This window comes from Selaginella moellendorffii, unplaced genomic scaffold (genome assembly GCF_000143415.4).
Source record: "Selaginella moellendorffii unplaced genomic scaffold, v1.0 SELMOscaffold_44, whole genome shotgun sequence".
NCBI classification, from domain to species: domain Eukaryota; kingdom Viridiplantae; phylum Streptophyta; class Lycopodiopsida; order Selaginellales; family Selaginellaceae; genus Selaginella; species Selaginella moellendorffii.
Window position 1 is genome coordinate 406,711 of NW_003314305.1, and position 19,087 is coordinate 425,797.

Consider the following 19,087-nt stretch of genomic DNA (forward strand, 5'->3'; position numbering starts at 1 on the left):
CAATAAGAAAGATTCTAAGATCCGCAAGCCACACAAGCCCTAAAAGAACGGGTAAGAATCATCCTTGCAATCGGACAAAAAAACTAACGACGCAAGTTGCAAACATTTCGAAGCCAAAGGTCCCATTTGATGAGGTAAATTATTGCTAGACATGAATGCTAGTAGTCACACACGCAACGCAATGCCCTAAATAAAAGATCTAAAGAACGCATCTAGTCTATCTTGTCAACACGATCCATGAATACACGGCACACATCAAAGGCAACGGTGTTTAGCGCACAGCCGTAGATCTTTGACATCCAACGGCGGAGACAGGCCCATCCTCGTCCGTCGATATTATTGGCGGTCACGATCGACACCCATTTACGGCCTAGATTTACCCAGCGCCTTTTCTATCATATACAAAGCGCGGAGGTATCTCACGTTATTCTTGTTCCAGCGGCGTTCTCTCCATGGCGTCGTCCAATGCGCTGGTTCTATCGCTCCTCCTCGCCGCCCTGGCCGCGATCCTCCATGCCTGCGCTGCCGCTGCTACTTCTGCCGCTGGCGCCGACTACTCCATCCTCGATCTTGGCTACGATCCGCAAGATTTAAGCTCGGAGGAGCGGCTGCAAGCGCTGTTCGATTCGTGGATGCTCCAGCACGGCAAATCCTACGCCGACAACGCGCTGTCGGGAGATTCGCAGGCCGGCGAGAAGGCGACGAGGTATGGGATCTTTAAGGACAATCTTAGGTTCATCCATGGCGAGAATGAGAAGAACCAGGGATATTTCCTGGGATTGAACGCGTTCGCCGACCTCACCAACGAGGAGTTCCGGGCGCAGCGTCACGGCGGCCGCTTTGACAGGTCGCGCGAGAGGACCTCGCACGAGGAATTCCGCTATGGCAGCGTCCAGCTCAAGGATTTGCCCGACTCTATCGACTGGAGAGAGAAGGGGGCAGTGGTCGGGGTTAAAGATCAAGGCTCATGCGGTATGTGACACATACTTCTATAGTCTTTCTTCCTTTTGTCCTTCGCTGCTGGTAAGTTTTAGAATAGCAGTAAGTCCGGAGTTCTTGGAAGGTTTACTCCCAGCGTAGTATTTCTAGAGAAGGAATCGTTTTCTTTGCTCTGATCTCTAACGGATTTTGTCTTGGTCGGTGATTCCATCCAGGGAGCTGCTGGGCCTTCTCGGCTGTGGCAGCGATTGAGGGCGTGAACAAGCTTGCCACCGGAGAGCTCGTTTCATTGTCGGAGCAAGAGCTGGTCGACTGTGACAAGGGAGAGGACGAGGGCTGCAATGGCGGTCTCATGGACTACGCGTTTGGGTTTGTCATCAAGAACGGTGGGCTGGACACCGAGGCCGATTATCCTTACAAGGGCTATGGCACCCGCTGCGACAGGAGCAAGGCAAGTGAAAAAACATAAGTACTTCCGTGTCGACACTCTAAAGTACTTACAAGTCTCTTTCCGGATCCCACCAGATGAACGCCAAAGTTGTGACGATTGATGGCTACGAGGATGTCCCAGTGAACGATGAGACAGCGCTCTTGAAAGCCGTGGCTCATCAGCCCGTGAGCGTAGCCATCGACGCCGGTGGCTCGAGCATGCAGTTCTACAGATCGGTGAGTAAACTCTAAGCAAAGAGCTTCAATGGCTCGCGAGCTAAAAGTCGTGATTTGCAGGGAATTTTCACTGGCAGGTGTGGAACCGACCTCGACCACGGTGTGACCAACGTCGGCTACGGCAAGGAAGACGGCAAGGCTTACTGGATCATCAAAAACTCGTGGGGCTCGAACTGGGGAGAGAAAGGCTACGTGAAAATGGCCAGGAACACGGGACTAGCAGCTGGGCTGTGTGGAATCAACATGGAGGCATCGTATCCGACTAAAACCGGCGCAAATCCTCCAAACCCAGGCCCGACTCCGCCATCGCCAGCGCCGCCACCCAACGAGTGCGACGACTACTACACTTGCCCCGAGAGTAGCACTTGCTGCTGCCTGTTCAATTATGGCAAGTACTGCTTCGCGTGGGGATGCTGTCCTCTCCAGTCGGCCACTTGCTGCGAGGATCACTACCACTGCTGCCCGTCCGACTTCCCGATCTGCAACTTACAGGCCAACACTTGCCTCAGGGTAAGTTAGCTCGTTTGTTTTCTGTTTGCATACCCGTTGTGGCTGATCGTTCGTTCGTTGTGATCTTCCGCAGAGCTCCAAGGATTTGCTTGGGACAAAGATGCTGGAACGCACCCCGGCGCGCTACACTGGAGGAGTGGACCGCAAATCCATGGCTTCGGCGTGAGACGGGAGCGTCACTGCCTGGCTGTACATAGTAATCCATCCTCACAGTGGACAATTTATTATTCCTGTAAATTGGTTCCTTTCCTTTGAATCGATCAAAAGACAATTAGCGTTGTGGTAGCAAAGATAGAATCCACAAAATCAGAAAATTTACAAACCAAAGGTCCACAAAATTGTGTAGTGCTGCCGCTCAACTCACAAATCTACCTGGAATAAATGCTGGAAAAAATCGAGAAGATTAGAACACTTGAAAGAAAAATGTGAAGAAAAAAACAGACTTACCATTCTCTTTGAAAATGAAGCCGTGAACTTCTTGCTGTTCCTCCTCCTTGTCGACGTCTCCTCCTCCCCCAGTGATACGCATCTACACGGGACAGTGCGACAGAGATTTTACGCTGGGAAAATCCGAAAAAGCACTCACCTTGACGATGCTCTTGCCCCGTTTGCTGTGAATTACGGGCTTGAATGTGCACTCCCGCATTGCAACTTGTTGCAAATCCTTTTGAAGATCTTCCATCCTCGTGGCGCGTCTTCCTTTCTCTTGGCAGAGGATTTTGTACCAATTAGTCGTGCCTCTGCCACACGTAGAAATCAGTAGAGATTCATAAAAAGAATTTGAGATAGAACTTACTTGTATTTCCGTCTCTTGATTGCCAGCGCTCGAGAGTAAGGGCTCATTCTAAACCGGAAAGTAAAGGTCTTGAAAGGGTCATCGATCCTTCTTGTTTTGAGGACTAGATGAACACCTCTCCTCTTAGCTTTCTGTGCGAAGTACCAGGACGTGAGAGACAAGATAAAAAATATATCCAAGACTTACTCGAATCGGCATAAGCATTTGCACAAATCCCTCGTAATTTAGTGAAGTCACTGGGCTGCCAGACTTTTTCATATCCTCGATGTCCTCAATAACATCATCCATTAAAGCCTCCGTCACAACCGTTTCCAAGTTAACAATACCACTCTGGCACGACTCACATGTCAGCGACTAGCCAAGGCTGATTAAACAAATTGCCTACCTTATTGGTGTCGAGATAGTCAAATATCTGGCGAAAGCTTCGCTTTTCCAGCTCCTTCAGAATATCGATGGACCTGGGCAATACGTACTCCAGAGTTTTGATCTTGGTCTGCTGCAAGCTCTTTTCAAACTTGGCTTGCTTTTTGTGGTCAAGATCAAAATACATCTGGTACAAAAACTCCCCAATAGGAAGAAAAGACGCATTCCTCTGGAAACACAAACACAAAGTATTAGTATTTTTCTCGCAAGAATGTAGCTCTACCTCAACTTGAGGCTTGCGCCCCGTGATAGGAGTGAAGAGCTCTTGTCCAGTTGAGGGATCAATCGGCTTGGAAAACTCGTCCAAAAGCTTCTGCTTTAAAAGATTTGTTCTTTCTGCATATTCCAGCAGCCTATCAAAAACAGATCTTCCTGGTTCTCGCTCATGCGTGTCCGGATGACTCCGTTGGCTTTTACTAATGCTAGGACGAAATGTTACTCTGGTTAAAAACAAAAAAGAATGTTAGTAATCAGTCTAACGGGGTAACCAAGACTCATACCCTTCCGGATACCATTGCGTGTATTCTGCTTGTCTCCTGCGTCGAATTTCGGCATCCCAAAATAATTGGTCGAAACGAGATCCCAGCTGCTGCTGTTGCAGCTTGTCCTCTCGATTATCTCTATCTGTCCGGAGTATCTCGTTTATACGGGGCTTAAATGTACATTCCATCAGTTGAGCTTCAAAGGCCTGGAGGACTAAGTTAGAAATGTAGGAAAACAAAGAGCTTGTTTCTTGTTAACAAGTTACCCTGTTATCGAGAGATTATTGCAACCAGTTCTGCGGAGTAACCTCATTACGCAGTTGCTGCAAGTGCTCTGCGTATCTATCCTCAAGAAGCCTCTTCCAAACGACCTTCTTGTTCTTCTGCTTCCGAGCCGTCTTACTGTTGCAAAACAGACATAAGCCGGCTTATGAGCGAAAACAAAGTTTTCAAACCTTAATTCCGGCCTGAAAGTAAACCCGTTGAGCTCGTTCGCTTCGTCTTCCTGCTTTTTCTTCTGAATCTGGACTTTCCTCTCATGTTGCTTGTTCATGCCTTCTTGATACAGCAATTCGCCGTAGTTGTGAAACTGCTTGGCGGCGGTCGATCTGACTCGCATGATCATGCTCGATCTCTAAAGAAAATAAAACAAAGAGAGAGGTCAAACAAAAGAAAGGCACGTTCTTGAACCTTTGACATGTGTGTCTTGTTCCTGTGCACCTTCTCAACGAACTGCTCGTGCAGGAGCCGGCGTCCATCTTCCATTTTCTGTTTGTGCCTTACAAAATCCATATGTAGACGCAAATACAAAGCTCTCTGCACAAAATGCCCAGTCAGAAACGTCACAAAACGGGACAGGAAAACCGGCACCTGTTTCTCGGTAAGCGGTCGTTGGCCTGTCTTCTTCCTTGGTTCCAAATGACAAAAAACGCTACTTTTTGCTCGGAATGTGTACGTATGTGCCAGCAGACGCTCGGACATTTTGCCTGCTGGTGGTGATTTAGTCTTGCCCGCAGCCTTGTTGGCCGCAGAGGTTTCATGAGTTCCCGGTTGTTTGCCGCTCGATTCACTCTTGCTTGCAGGAGCAGCTTCTCTTCTGGTCGGCCTCGCGGGCGCTGTTGCTGGCCTTTGATTTTCCTTTCGCCAGCCATCGTCTTTGCTGCACAATGCTGACAAAGTTTACCTGGTTTCGAGCGAAAAGAACAAAGAAAAAAAAACAAGTGTTCCAGTACCTCAGCCGGATGATATTATCAACAATCAGCTCAGCTAGAGGAGCTTCGAATTGCTGAGGCAGTCCATGCTGATTAACGAAGCACTTCGCGACCATCTCAGCCGAATCCCCCTCCTTAACTTGAATGTGCTCCTCACGCCCATCTTGGATCTCGACAGTGAGAGAGAGGATCACCCTCTGCTTCTCTTGGTTATTGTTCGTCGACATTATACGTCCCTGGAGTGGAGCGCGCAAAGAATGAGATCTTTCTCGCCAACCAAAACAAATAATACACACCTGGAGAGACTAGCGGACGGATCATCAAACGCAATATCACATAATCTCATGCTGCGCGCCCCGGCAGGTTCCTCCATTCCACACAAAAACCTAGAATCTATCCAGCATTTCCTCCCACCTAAGACTGGATCATCGCTGCGACGCCCCGAACGCAGCCGACCATCGATAATCCGCGCGCTCCAATGACGCCTTCTCCTCCGCCTGGTAGATCGCGCGGATTGAAGAACCCTAAGAATGGAGGGAAGAAGAAGTTACTTGGATACGGAAATGGAGGAACAGTGGATTAATCCCAAAGACACCCAGTTTTACATTTATACCGGGACTTCAGGCGCCATGTGAAGATTCGCTTTTCCAACGGTTGGGCATATTCGTTCCGCTCGGCGAATATGCTTGATTCAAGTGAATCGCGAGAAGGCAAATCCCTAATTATTTGGGGCAGAGGCCTCACCGTTCGCGTCTCGCGCTTGGCGCTCTCGGGACGATCGAAATCTTGCTGCTGCGGGATGGAAGGTAATCAATCCAATCTTTCTTGTGACGATCGCAGCTCTGATCTATAATATTTCCAGGGCAAGATGCTCTCGCCAGCAAGCTCTCGCCGTTCTCACAGGGATTGTGGCACTGGGTCGTCTCAGGGCTCCATCTCTTCTTCCTCGCCGCTGTTGCGCTAGGGTTTGTGGTGTCGATCAAGACCGGCGCCGGGATCTTTGGCAGCCATCCTGTTCCTCGCCAATGGCTTGCTTCCTTCCTCGCCATTCTCATCGGCATCGCACACTGGAGCATTCTCGGCGGATTGCTCCAAGAACAGGGGGCTCCCAGACACGATATTGCGGCATCGATCGTCCAAGGCGTGGCGTGGATCGTCCTCTCCTTCACAGCATTCATGAAGCCAAGCCGCGGGCCACTGATCGCAGTGCTACGCAGCTGGTGGAGCGTGAACTTCATCCTGGGGACATTCATGGCCGTGTATGCTGGGCACGCCATCGTCCGCCATAACTCGAGCTCCCAGACGCTAGTGGCGCTAGCGAGCTGGCCAGTCTGCTGCGTGCTACTCTCCTTCTCCGGCACTCTCAATGATGGCTTTGAGTGTCCATCGTCCGCAACGCTCTCGGAGCCATTTCTAGCGTCCAGCAGCAGCTCCGCGCGCGACACCGAGAATCTCTACCACGTCCACTGCTCGACGTATGAGTCCGCCGGGTGCTTGAGCCGGGTGTGCTTCACTTGGCTCAATCCTCTCTTCTCACTGGGCAACAGCAGGCCTCTCAAGCCAAGGGACATTCCAAATCTCGGACAGGAGGACAAGGCCGAGGCTAGCTACAACCTCTTTGCGAAGGTGTGGAGCCAGGAGAAACTCAGGCATCCACAGATGAAACCATCGCTTCGCCGGGTCTTGACGACGTGTTTCTGGAGGAGGCTGGCCTGGAATGGCTTCTACGCGTTGTTCAAGAGCGCCATGCTCTCGGCCGGGCCGCTTGTCATGAAGGTTTTCATCGACTATGCACAGGGAAAGATCTACTTCAAGTACGAGGGGTACGTTCTAGTCTTGGCACTGCTCGTCGCAAAGTTGGCGGAATCGGTGGCACAGCGGCTCTGGTATTTTGGAAGCCGGAGGATTGGAATGCATGTCCGCTCGGCGCTGATCGGGGCTATATACCAGAAGGAGCTCAGGCTGTCGAGCATTGGCAAGGATGCTCACGCTGGAGGGGAGGTTGTGAGTTACATGGCAGTGGATGCTTACAGGATTGGGGAGTTTCCATTCTGGTTCCATCTGCTGTGGTCGACGCCATTGCAGATCATCTTCGCCTTGATCATTCTGTTCTACTCCATGGGATTGGCCACCGTTGCTGGAATTGTGATCCTCATTCTGACAATGGTGATCAACGCACCGATGGCTAGCCTGCAGCAGAAGTATCAGAACGAGCTTATGGAGGCCCAAGACGAGCGTTTGAGAGCAACGTCGGAGGTTTTACGGCACATGAAAATTGTCAAGCTGCAAGCTTGGGAGGAAAAGTTCCGGAGTATGATAGACAAGCTTCGTGAGGTGGAGATAAACGGGCTCTCGGCGCTTCAGTACCGGAAAACTTACAATGCTCTCGTATTCTGGCTGTCACCAATACTGGTTTCTACGGCAACTTTCGCTGCTCGATACATGCTCGGGAAGCCCCTGACTGCCAGCAACATATTCACGGCTCTTGCTACTTTCCGGATAATTCAGGAACCAATCCGTGCGGTCCCGGATGTTGTCGCCATATTGGTTCAGGTGAGAGTCTCACTAGCTCGCATTGAGAAGTTTCTACAAGATGACGAGCTGGACACGCATGCAGTAATCCGGGGTACGCGATCAACAACAGAGCATGCGATTCAAATGACGAAAGCATTGCTCTCTTGGAATGGAAGTGCGGGAGACGCGACGCTCAGGAATATCAACTTGACTGTTAAGCATGGCGGGCGTGTTGCAATCTGCGGCGAAGTTGGATCTGGCAAGTCCACATTCATCTGTTCCATCCTCGGAGAGACTCCAAAGCTTGCCGGGATTGTAAGTGCTTGTCCTTTAGATGGAGTTTTACTCATGTATTCTTTCGCAGGTTCAAGTTTGCGGTACCGTGGCATATGTACCTCAGATTGCGTGGATCCAGAGTGGAACCATTCGGGAAAACATCTTGTTTGGTTTGCCTATGGATGAGCAACGGTACAGAAGGACTCTCAAAGCGTGTGCGTTGGACAAAGACTTGGAAAACTTCACCTTTAGGGATCTAACTGAGATAGGAGAGCGGGGGATTAATATCAGTGGTGGTCAGAAGCAGCGGATTCAACTAGCTCGTGCTGTTTATCAGGATGCTGACATTTACCTCCTTGACGATCCATTCAGCGCCGTGGATGCTCATACCTGTTCTGCACTGTTCAAGGTTTGCTCCTTGTTCTGCTTCAGCCTCTCACAGTTTACATGCTTCTCTGCAGAACTGCATAATGGGCCTTCTCGCAAAGAAAACGGTTGTGCTTGTTACTCATCAAGTGGAGTTTCTTCCTGCTTTTGATACGATCTTGGTACGTTAATATTTGTCGTTTGTAGCACTCCCAGACATGATCCATTTTGTTGAACAGCTTCTAAAAGATGGCGAGATATGCCAAGCTGGGAAATTCAACGAGCTCTTGCAACCGGGCAGTGCCTTTGAAGAGCTCGTCAACGCACACAACGAGGTCATGGGAATTATGAAACATGGATCCGGGCAGAAGTCGTCCGGCACTCCTCCTGGCAGTGCCGCTATTCTTCTGAGAAAGCTCAGCAGCGCAAAGTCCTTAAAGGATTCCTACGTGCTGGATGAAGTAGTGCCAGACCAGTTGACGAAAGAGGAAGAGAGGGAAACAGGAGATTCCGGGGCAAAGCCATATCTGGATTATTTAGGCCAGGCTCGGGGATTTTTGTACTGCTCGTTGGCGGCATTATCCCACATCGTCTTTGCAGTGGGGCAGCTTTCTTCAAACTGGTGGCTAGCAGCAGAGGTAGGAAACAAGGCTGTTGGCCCGGGAAAACTGATTGGAGTTTACGCAGCCATTGGCTTGAGCACCGTCTCGTTCCTCTTTCTCCGCTCAGTTTTCATCGTCATCATGGGAATCGCAGTTTCGAAGTCATTCTTTTCTGGACTGAAAAATTCGTTGTTTCAAGCTCCTATGGCATTTTTCGACTCGACTCCCAGTGGCAGAATTCTTAGCCGGGTTAGTCATCTGGGATCATTCCTTTAAGCACACGGTGATCTTTAAAACTCAACAGGTTTGCTTCACTGTGGATAAGTTTCTATCGCTAATTCAACTTTCCGTTGTGCTTTTATCTCATTCACTCACAGGTCTCGGTGGACATGAGCATTGTGGACGTTGATTTTCCCTTTAGCCTTTGCTATTTCATTGCTGCCACGGTAAACGCTTTGAGCAACTTAGCGGTTACGGCGTCAGTAACATGGCAGCTTCTCGTGATTATCATTCCTATGCTTTACTTGAACAGAGTACTACAGGTATTCTTTCAATCCATTTTCTCATCAGCTTTGTGCTTTGACATATGCAACCATTTCAGACGTACTACATGGCATCGGCAAGAGAGCTTAACAGGATTAATGGAATCACGAAGTCCCCAATCCTCAACTATTTCGGAGAAGCTATCACCGGTGCTGGTACCATCCGAGCATTTCAGAGACAGGAGCAGTTTATGAGAAAGATTTTGAGCCTCGTAGACGGCAACTGTGGGCCTTTCTTTTACAGCTTTGCTGCCAACGAATGGCTGGTTTTGCGTTTGGAAGCGCTGTGTACAGCAGTGGTTTGCTCTTCGGCACTTATCATGGTTTTACTTCCACCTGGGAAGATTGATCCTGGTACTGTATCATTTCATCTTATCTTGCCCAATATGTTCTCACCGGGTATGTGTTGAACAGGCTTCGTGGGACTTGCTATCTCCTATGGTTTGTCTCTCAATGTCTCGCTCGTATTCAGCATACAACATCAGTGTACCTTATCCAACTACAGTGTATCGGTTGAAAGAATCAAGCAGTATCTTGGCATTCCATCTGAAGCTCCTGCGACGATTGAAGGATCGAGACTCCCGGCACTGTGGCCAGCGAGGGGCAGAGTGGAACTAAAAGATCTACAAGTAAGAAGTTCTGATGTGATTTTTCTCAAGATAAAAGCATTCTTTTACAGATATCATATAGGCCTGATTGTCCGCTTGTTCTTCGAGGTATCACATGTACCTTTGAGGGAGGACAAAAAGTTGGCGTGGTTGGGAGGTCTGGGAGCGGAAAGACCACCCTTATCACAGCTTTGTTTCGCATTGCCGAGCCGGTTGACGGCCAAATAGCGATCGATGGAATCGACATCAGCACCATTGGCTTGCGAGATTTGAGGTCCAGGCTAAGCATAATTCCGCAGGAGCCAACGCTGTTTCGAGGGACCGTGCGTTTTAATCTGGATCCGGAAGGTCTCTACACTGACTTACAAATCTGGGAGGTAAAATTTCTATCCATTTGTCAAATTAAGAACGTTCGTGTAGGCTCTGGACAAATGCCACCTTGGAGAGAGTGTACGAGAGAAAGCAGAGCATTTGGATGCCCCAGGTGAGATTTTTTGTTTCTACTGGCTTCATATCTGGTGTAACCATTCGTTTCACCAGTTGGTGACGATGGCGAGAACTGGAGTGTTGGTCAGAGGCAGCTTTTTTGTCTCGGAAGAGTCCTCCTCAAGAACAGTCGCATTCTCATTCTAGACGAGGCCACGGCATCCATAGATAACGCCACAGACGCTGTTCTCCAGAAGTTGTTACGGGAGGAATTCGCAGTGTGTACTGTGATCACCGTTGCTCACCGGATCCCGACCGTGGTAGACAGTGACATGGTTTTGGCGCTCAGCGACGGTGAGAGCTCTTATATTTTTCTCATTTTCATTTGGAACGATCGATCAGCGTCTCTGCTTTTGCAGGCATCCTCGCGGAATTCGACCAGCCACTCAAGCTCCTGGAGAACAAAACCTCGCTCTTTGCAAAACTCGTCGCAGAGTACTGGTCGAATTCTTCGCCGGGCGGACTGGAGCGAAAGCCATCGAGAAGCGTCTCCTTTAACAAATAATTCAAGAGCTTCCAAAGGGGAAGCGCTGATCATCGTATCATATCGACACCATCTTCCACTGGGTAAGCATTTCCATTTTAACTTCTTGTCCGCAAGGAGGCCGAGCTGAGCGTCAAGCTCGGGCCGATCGACGACTTGGACGAACTCACGGTGTTGTAGAGCATGACGAGCGCGGGGCCAACTGCAGTGTCCGGTCGCACGCCAGCATCGCGAGGTCCACATCGCTGTGGTTCCAGCAAGCGCTGAGCAGCGCCGCCCACGCTACTGCATCCATGGCCGCCGCCACAGCTCCACCTTTACTCCGCAAGAAACTCTTGAGCCGCTCCATCCGTCCCGCCCGGCCCAGAGCATCGATCATGCTGCTGTAGTGCTGGGCGATTGGCCTCACGCCATAGTCCCTGAGCATCGACACGGAGCAGCCATGGGCCTCGTCGATCGACCCCGAGTGGCTGCAAGCTGCGAGCGCGGTGGAGAGAGTGATCTCGTCGGCCTTGCAACCCTCTTGCTGCATTCTCCGGAGTGCCGCTGTCTTTTACTATCGGTTTCCGCGGACAGGATCCATCGCCACCTTGAGGAAGCTCGTGAAGTTGATCGCGTCGAGATTACCCCGGGACTGCAATTGTCCAGAGTCTGAAATGGCTTGGTCGATTCTGGGCTGGAAACGCTTCGGAGCGATCATGTTGGAGAGGTATCGATTCGTGGATCCTCCAAATCTCTGGCCTCGCAGCCCCTGGATGTCATCCACGTGGACAGTCAGATGGATTCCAAATCTTCTTTTGCATTCCAAGTCCAATAAGACGTACTGAAGTTATATTTTATTATCTCCCAGTGTTCATGGCTTTGTGGTTATAGCATGCACGCTGTAATGTTCTATTGTGTAGGGTTGCTGGGTTCGATTCCCATCCGCCTCAACTTTCAATTAAGAACAATACGGTCTTAGGGTCGCCCCCTAAACATGAATACTTTTTTATTATTTTATTATTTTATTATTAAATTAACTGTGTTGAATTTCTGGGTGTTAAGTACCATTTTATTATTTTCCTTTTTTTAACAATATTGAGAGTGGCTCTCCTCAAAATCTCATCTAAGATTAACTGTGTTGAGTTTCTGGGTAGAGATGCCCATGCAGTGCAAATGCCGAGAGGATGGAGTTCCAGCAAACAATCCCACAGCCACTGGAGCTTGTGAAGATCCGCCATGCATCCCCCAAGTTGCTGCTCTTGCCAAACATGCTCATCAGGCTTGTCGCCACCAGCACATCGGAGCCATCGCCTGGGTGGCGGCGCCACTGCCAAGAAAGTGCCTTGAGCATTGGAGTTTTTCCTTCTAAACTTGTTGGCTTGCTTTCCAAGGGATTTGAGGTTGGAAAAAAAGCTGACCTTGACAAGTCTTGTTTGAGAGGAGGTCAAGCTACTCTGTCAAGCAACTCAAGGTTTGAGAAAAAATGCTTTAAATTCCATTTGTATTATTTGATTTTTATATGAAACATAAAGAAATAGAGGATAATCACATATTACTGGTTGAGTTACCTGCATTATTTACACTAATCCACATATCATGCTTCCTGTTTGTAAGTTATAAATTATAGTGTCTCCAGCATTAGTAACAACTAAGGCTGATATCACTGTGCAAAAAGGTTGGAGTGTGCAATATTCATTACTGTCCCAAATGAATATATCCTTATCAATTATGATTTTAAATTTCCATCAGGCTGTAAATGTAGGTAGCAATCAGAATAATAAATTTTATTTTTATCTAATACGATATGGTTTTATATGAGAAGTTGCATATAACAACCTGTATCTAATGTCAATTGAAATCTTCTATTTTGTGAATATATACCATTTCCAAGTAATAAAATAGATCCAATCTCTCTTTAAGAACCACCTACAATATTTAAAGAGAAAATCCAACATGATATAGTATCTGTAGGTTTTACATCAACTCTTTTAGATGTACTAACAAATAATAAAGATCTATTTGGAATTTCAAAGAATAACCAATAGCAAAATTAAGATACTGTACTCTCATACTACCAGGATAAAATAAAGCGTTCGTAATTATTAAATCATGTAAAGCTCTAAATCTTCTCTTATGACTTGTCCCAAATCCTTGGGAGGTATAATTAGGGTCAGTAACTATTCTGTGTTATAACCTGAAACATTGATAATTCTAAATTATCAATGTTTAAGGACCCTTGAGTTCTTACCTGATAAAAAGTATCATCTATATATGTACTATTTAAGTATTCTGTGAGTTCTGTCATAAAATGTACAAAGTCTTCTAATGATAAATAATTACATTATGTTTTCTTTATAATAGTTGGCTGAGAAAATGCTAATGGTGAGTAAAATTTGGGATAGAATATAAAAAGAAAAAGAAATTTAAACATGATATATTTTCTATTTGTTATAAAATTCAAATATTTATATAATACACCATTTTAATTTAATGTATTTTAAAATAAAAATTAAAAATATGGATAAAATTAAAAAATAAAAAAATGTAACAATTTTTTTATGTAACTTGCAAGCTGCTCTCTTAGCTGCACAATAAATAATAACTATTGCTATATTCTTTTACAAACTAGAGTTTCTGTCATAAGAATTTTCTTTTGAGTTTTATTTTTGATACATTTATGATATTCCATTAAGGTCTCTACAAATATAACTTTATTGTATTGATAAAATAAAAGCATATTCTCAACTTATACTTTCTAATGCACTTTGTGATTATGAGGTTGTTTCATATCTTCTTTACTTCTATTCGGACCTCATGTAAGCCTTCAAGGATAAACACTTAGTGTTTTAGAATGAAGTGTGAGTACAAATAGAGGAGTTTCTCTTATTCCTCTATATCTTACAAAGGTTTATGGTGACTATTGCATATTAACTATACATTATAATTAGTAAAGATAAATTACTCCACAATAAAAGAGTGTTTAATTTAAGGTTTTGAAAAGCTTCACATATACTTGTATGGTCTTTCAACATTGTTAGAGGGCAATTATGTTATAGTCATTTCATTATTAAAGCAGAAAAACTTAATTAGTTATATTGCTTAATGGTATTTAAAGCTTGTGATATAGAACTTTAAGATTGTTAATTGCCTAAAAAGTTTCATGATTGACATTGATGCTCTTTCTCAATTTTTTCTCCCTTTTTCCTTTTTATATTCTTGAGATGTCTATTTTTCTAGCATTATTGGATTTTATAGATAAATATTTTATACCTTTGGCAATTATTATGGTTGATGTTTAGTGTCCATAAAGAACAATGCTAAATATACCTCTCTATATGAGGTTTGTGAGGTTCAAAAAATTGTCATAATGAGTTTGAAATTTTTATATCACTTGTTGATGACTTGGCATTTTGATATTTACATTTTCAATATTACCTTAAAAACAACTTCTTTTTACTTTGTGGAATTGATTTTGATAACCATATGCCCTTGGTAGTGCCTTCAATTTTTATTCCACCTTTTCTCTACACTTACTATTATAAGTTTAGGGTTATTTCTATATTCATAATGTTTATAAATTATAAACATATTTATAAACTTTTTTAAAAACACCTCCTCATTCAATTAGATTGATCTTAAATCATTTATAAAGTTTCTATAAATTTTAAAATAAATAAGTAAATCAAGTATAAAGCATAGAGAGCTGTAAAAACCTCAAAAATCTCCAAAGAGAGCTGCAAGGACCTCAATTGCAGCAAGCCTGGCTGATGAAAGCAGCAACAATGACAAGTCTACCAAATAATGCTGAGACAAGAACTACACTATGGCTAGTGAGTAGAAGCAATTCATTTGGATATGCCTCCACAACTCAACATATGTAGCTCACATCTTGAAAGACATAGTTAAGGCTCTGGTTGGAATAGGTGGAGAGGCAAGAGCTCAGGCAGGGAAGCAATATCCTTGAAAGCTTTCCAAACAAGATGTGATCGACAAATAGGTTTGCCTAGGTGGAGGTGCCCTAGAACACAACCAAAAGGGAAAGGTGGTAGAGGTGTCTAATTAGGGCTGAAGTGTTGGGAGTTCAAGGATGGCTTCCAGCTAGAGATGGAGGTGGGTATGTCCAAGAATCCATAAGCATGTGGAGATTGTGATGAACAGGGAGATGAAAAGTGTTAGGTGCTTAGGATCATACTATGAGAGCTTGGGCCTTCTGGAGCTTCTTTGTTTGGCTGAGTAGTGGTGGTGATGGTGGGACACTAGCAGTAACAATAGCAGCCACAACCAAGAGCAATACTATGCAGCATATACAAGCCTTGCATTTGCAATTTTTCTTCATAGTGGTTGGAAGGAATTTCACTTTTCTGTGTTGCCTTTGTCATAGCTTTATAATAGTCCACAGTTTGTGATTGGTGCATTTGTAAAATGAAACAGCATAACTATAGATTCAAAATGCCTGAAGCTCATGTTAAATGTTATTTTGGAAACAAATGTGTTATCAAGTCTTTTTCACTTTATAATGGTTTGTGGAAAAGTATAGTTTTCTGATTCATTTTTACAAAGTTCTGACTAGGGTTTGAGGAAAGCTATGGCAAGAGACGAAAAGATCGTGAACATGAGGGAGCTGGACTATACTCTATGAGACCATTGTTAGGGTATTCTTCCTCCATCCAACTCCCTGTTGTTTTTGATTGATGGATACGTGGTCATAGGACAAACACAGGCAGAAAGATTCCATGAGCAAATACAAAAACAAAGTTCTCTTGATTGTCAATCTCCTGTTTTTAATTGATTGCATTATTTCTCATATGATCCATGTGCTTCAAGCATGTCCAAGGAGCTCAACGAGCTCCATGTAAAATATGTAGACAAAGGTTCTTTTGATATTTTGTTTCTTTCTCTGGGATCGTCCAAACTATAGCTTCAATTATAGTCGTGATTCACCAAGGCTAGAGATTTTGGCATTCCCATGCAACCAATTCGCTGTGCAAGAGCCACTCAGCTTAGAGTATCTTCAAGAGATAGTCTCATCTTGATTTGGGCCACACTTCCCACTCTTTGAAAGGGTACGAGGGATATCTCACTCAGAATTGGATCCAATTCGAATATTTTATCAAGAATTTTGATGATGTTTGGATGTAAATGGCCCAAACACTGCAGTTTTCTCAAGTACCTCAAGGACAAGAGTGATGGCGATCGAATTCACTAGACTTTCACAAAGTTTTTGATCAATCAAACAGGGACTGTAAGCTCTACTGTTTATTTGAACAGGGTGTCCATAGTATTCTTCTTAGAACTGAAAATTTAAGATTCACAGATCTAATCTATCGCATTGCTTTGGCAAAAGCTTTATATCTTATGGTTTAACACCTCACTTTACTATTATGTCTTAGATTTTCTCTCTTTTAGCAGTTTTGTTACACTAAATGCTTTATGATCACAAGTGAGCATGCAAGAAGTTCCTCTGTGAGAAGAACTCATAAGCTGCCTTTGATGTGTTCCGAGAGGTGATAGCTCTGAACTCAATGTCCATGTTGAGTAGAAGAAAGCTGCTTAGGTCCTCAGTAAATTTCCACCACCACTCTTCATTTTCTTCTTGCCACTTTTCAGTGTGTCATTGAGAAAAATTTCATGTGTACCTTGAAGTAGCTTCTTGCTAGAGACATGGGAAGTTTCAAGAGGCCATAAAGCACCATAGCATGGTACTCAGATTGCCCATCTCTCCAGCCAGCACAGTGGATACAATGAGGCTCTAGGGGTGAACTTATATGAACTGCTGAAAGCTTCAGGTATATTAACATTGAGCATAGAAGCATGCTCTATCAAAAGCGAGCTTGGTGAGCATAAGGGCAAGCAGTAAGTATCGTCCTTTCTAGTTGCATTGGAGTGTTGGGGCTGGCAAGCACTCCTGTTGAAGTTAGACATTCCATATCTTGACCATGGGTGGCTGCAACAGTATATAAGCATCATTTCTAGAAATTATTTGTTAGATGCAACTCAAGTAATGTTTTTCCTTTTCTTTACTCTTTGACCTTTTGAAAGGAGGATTGAGGAAAGAATGAGATTTCTGATGCAGTTGTGGTCACTAGTGTTCATGTCATCTTAAGTCAAGTAGGCAATCTTGCTAAGACAAGACTTTCTATAAATCTAAAGAATTTAGTATTTCTATAAGGAGGATTAAAACTTAACACTGATTAGCTACCTCAAGATGTTCTGAGGGCAATATGAAAGTTTGACATACACACCAAAATCTAGGAAAGTGTAGAACATTGAAAGTAGAACATCACTAGTTGAAACCCATTAAAACTTGATAGGAAATGTAGAAGAAAAAGCACTTAGAGTAAATTTCAACTGAACAATATGTTGACTTAAATTAATATTAAAATGCTTACTCTCAAAATATTGTGTGTAGCTAGTGTTAATATATAAAATTAAAAGATAAATATGTATTTTAGGGTTTAGTGGAAGAAATGCTGGGCGCGATGGAGGAAGCGCCGCCTCTCCTCCTCGACTGTGGCTACATGGACGTCCGCGAGCTACAGCGGATCGAGAGGTCTCTTCAGCGATCTCTGGCGGCGGCGACGCTGGAGCGCGCGTCGGGGGAGATTTTCGGTCGCCGACCATCGTCGCTGGTGGCACTAGCGGCGGAGGTAAAGAAGGAGATGCTAGACTTCCTAGAGCAGAGCAGCGATTCTTTCCGGGAATTCGCTCCTCCCTCGGCCGCGGTGGACGATTTGCTGGGCGAATTCGTGCGATCCAAGAAGAATTTACTGCGGAGGATGTCCACCAAGATTGGTCTGGCCGACCAGACGAGCAGGGAAGGCAAGCTCGATGAAATTCTAGGTGATCTCCAGCGGGGCGGCGGCGCCTGGGATCTTGGGCAGTGCGAGAGCTTCGCGAGATCGCTGCTGGCGAGGGTGGATCACCATCGCCAGTCCAGCCACTGCCGCGAGAGGGTGGATTCTCTGGAAGCTCTAGCAGCCCACAAGAAGGATTGCCGGTTTCGTCCGCTGGCCTGCGAGAACGATGGGTGTGGAGAGATCTTCTCGGCGATGGATGCCGCCAGCCACGATCGAGAGTGCCCGTTCAAGGTGTTGGATTGCGAGCAAGGCTGTGGAGATGGAGTGGCGAGGATGGAGATGGAGCGGCACTGCTCCACCGTTTGCTCCATGAAGATGGTGAGCTGCCCCTTTTCCAGCGCTGGATGCTCGCATGTTCTTCCGCAAGGAGCTCTCGAGCAGCACCACAGCAGCATGCAAACCACGCATCTCCTCTTCGTGCTGGAATCGCTGGAGAGGCACCGGCTTGGATCGGACAGTCTAGTGCAGCGTCTCTCCATCCTTGAAAAGGTACTCTACTTTGTTCGTGCTTTTTTTCTTAGATGGTTGTCATGCTTGATCTTTGGTTTCGGCTCTCTTCACTTTCTTCATATTTTTCTTCGTTTTTCATCTTAGATCTTGCTTGCATGATCTTTTCTCTCTTTAGTTTCGTGATCGAGATGGTTGCTACTTGTTCTTTTGTTTTCGTGTTTTGCTTCTTCCGGTGACGAGGTCATAGCTTTTGCTTTATTTTTCTAGTTTCTACATGTTTCTTTTCTTGCTCGCGAGCGAGCTTGCTTGCTGGACAATGCTTTCTTTGTTTATGTGTTTATGTATGCGTCAGTTTCTTTTACGGAGACTGACGGATCTTTTACTTTTGTCCACTGTAACAGTCCATGTCTTTGACGGAAAGGATCAGCGCTGCGGATGTGAAGTCACTGGCAATTACCGTCAAAGAGCAAGAAGCCAAGATCAAAAAGCTTGAGGCAGAATTGAAGAAACTGGGCAAAGACTCCACGAAATCAGCAACAGACCTTTCGACTAAGGTGGGACGAATCGAAAAGAGCCTACAAACTCCTTAGACGACTCACAAGCGAACAGGTATACTTACAATCTCTTCCTTCCTTTGCCTGACCTCTTTCTTGATTCCGGTTTTTCTTTTCCTTTTTCAGGAAACTCTGTAGCTGTTATCCCGTTAAGTAAAACATCCGTTAGAACACCTCCTCCATCGCATCTCAAATGTTCATCATCTTGAGGTTCTATTCTTTTGGGTTTGTCCAGAGTTTTCGATGCTCCATTGATCATTTCTCTGGAAGTGGTAGCTGTGTCGCAGTGAGACAATTTGAAACATAGGCGTAATGGCTTAAACTTGACATACACAGTTA

The 19,087-nt window shown here is 45.4% G+C and overlaps 4 protein-coding genes across 5 annotated transcripts; 3 read left to right on the forward strand and 1 right to left on the reverse strand.

The window, feature by feature from the left end:
• The first annotated feature begins 404 nt into the window (after positions 1–404).
• Positions 405–2,405, forward strand: LOC9647493 (low-temperature-induced cysteine proteinase). The gene is made up of 5 exons (XM_002980164.2): positions 405–972; positions 1,155–1,390; positions 1,465–1,605; positions 1,666–2,115; positions 2,189–2,405. The coding sequence occupies exons 1-5, from the start codon at positions 453–455 to the stop codon at positions 2,279–2,281; spliced, it is 1,440 nt and encodes a 479-aa protein (XP_002980210.1). The 5' UTR covers positions 405–452; the 3' UTR covers positions 2,282–2,405.
• Positions 2,387–5,568, reverse strand: LOC9647494. 2 transcript variants are annotated; one of them, XM_024685318.1, is made up of 9 exons: positions 4,083–4,196; positions 3,835–4,022; positions 3,558–3,774; positions 3,297–3,503; positions 3,098–3,241; positions 2,912–3,042; positions 2,702–2,855; positions 2,563–2,644; positions 2,387–2,499 (listed from the first exon to the last, which is right to left on the reverse strand). In XM_024685318.1, exons 2-9 carry the CDS (start codon positions 4,002–4,004, stop codon positions 2,471–2,473), a joined length of 1,134 nt encoding a protein of 377 aa, XP_024541086.1. In that variant the 5' UTR covers positions 4,005–4,022; positions 4,083–4,196; the 3' UTR covers positions 2,387–2,470. The 2 variants fall into 2 exon arrangements, with proteins under 2 accessions (XP_024541086.1, XP_024541087.1); XM_024685319.1 differs by lacking the exons at positions 2,387–2,499; positions 2,563–2,644; positions 2,702–2,855; ... (2 more) ...; positions 3,297–3,503; positions 3,558–3,774 and adding exons at positions 4,272–4,450; positions 4,507–4,632; positions 4,687–4,975; positions 5,049–5,263; positions 5,324–5,568 and having other exon boundaries at positions 3,907–4,022; positions 4,083–4,218.
• A 206-nt stretch (positions 5,569–5,774) lies between these two features.
• Positions 5,775–11,184, forward strand: LOC9647875 (ABC transporter C family member 10). Its single transcript, XM_024685320.1, has 13 exons — positions 5,775–5,833; positions 5,890–7,856; positions 7,906–8,226; positions 8,279–8,365; positions 8,423–9,034; positions 9,163–9,327; positions 9,387–9,681; positions 9,742–9,956; positions 10,007–10,312; positions 10,356–10,419; positions 10,476–10,715; positions 10,781–10,988; positions 11,086–11,184. The coding sequence occupies exons 1-12, from the start codon at positions 5,827–5,829 to the stop codon at positions 10,924–10,926; spliced, it is 4,425 nt and encodes a 1,474-aa protein (XP_024541088.1). The 5' UTR covers positions 5,775–5,826; the 3' UTR covers positions 10,927–10,988; positions 11,086–11,184.
• Positions 11,185–17,353: 6,169 nt separating this feature from the next.
• Positions 17,354–19,087, forward strand: LOC9647496 (TNF receptor-associated factor 6). The gene is made up of 3 exons (XM_002980167.2): positions 17,354–18,233; positions 18,596–18,803; positions 18,875–19,087. The coding sequence occupies exons 1-2, from the start codon at positions 17,355–17,357 to the stop codon at positions 18,782–18,784; spliced, it is 1,068 nt and encodes a 355-aa protein (XP_002980213.1). The 5' UTR covers position 17,354; the 3' UTR covers positions 18,785–18,803; positions 18,875–19,087.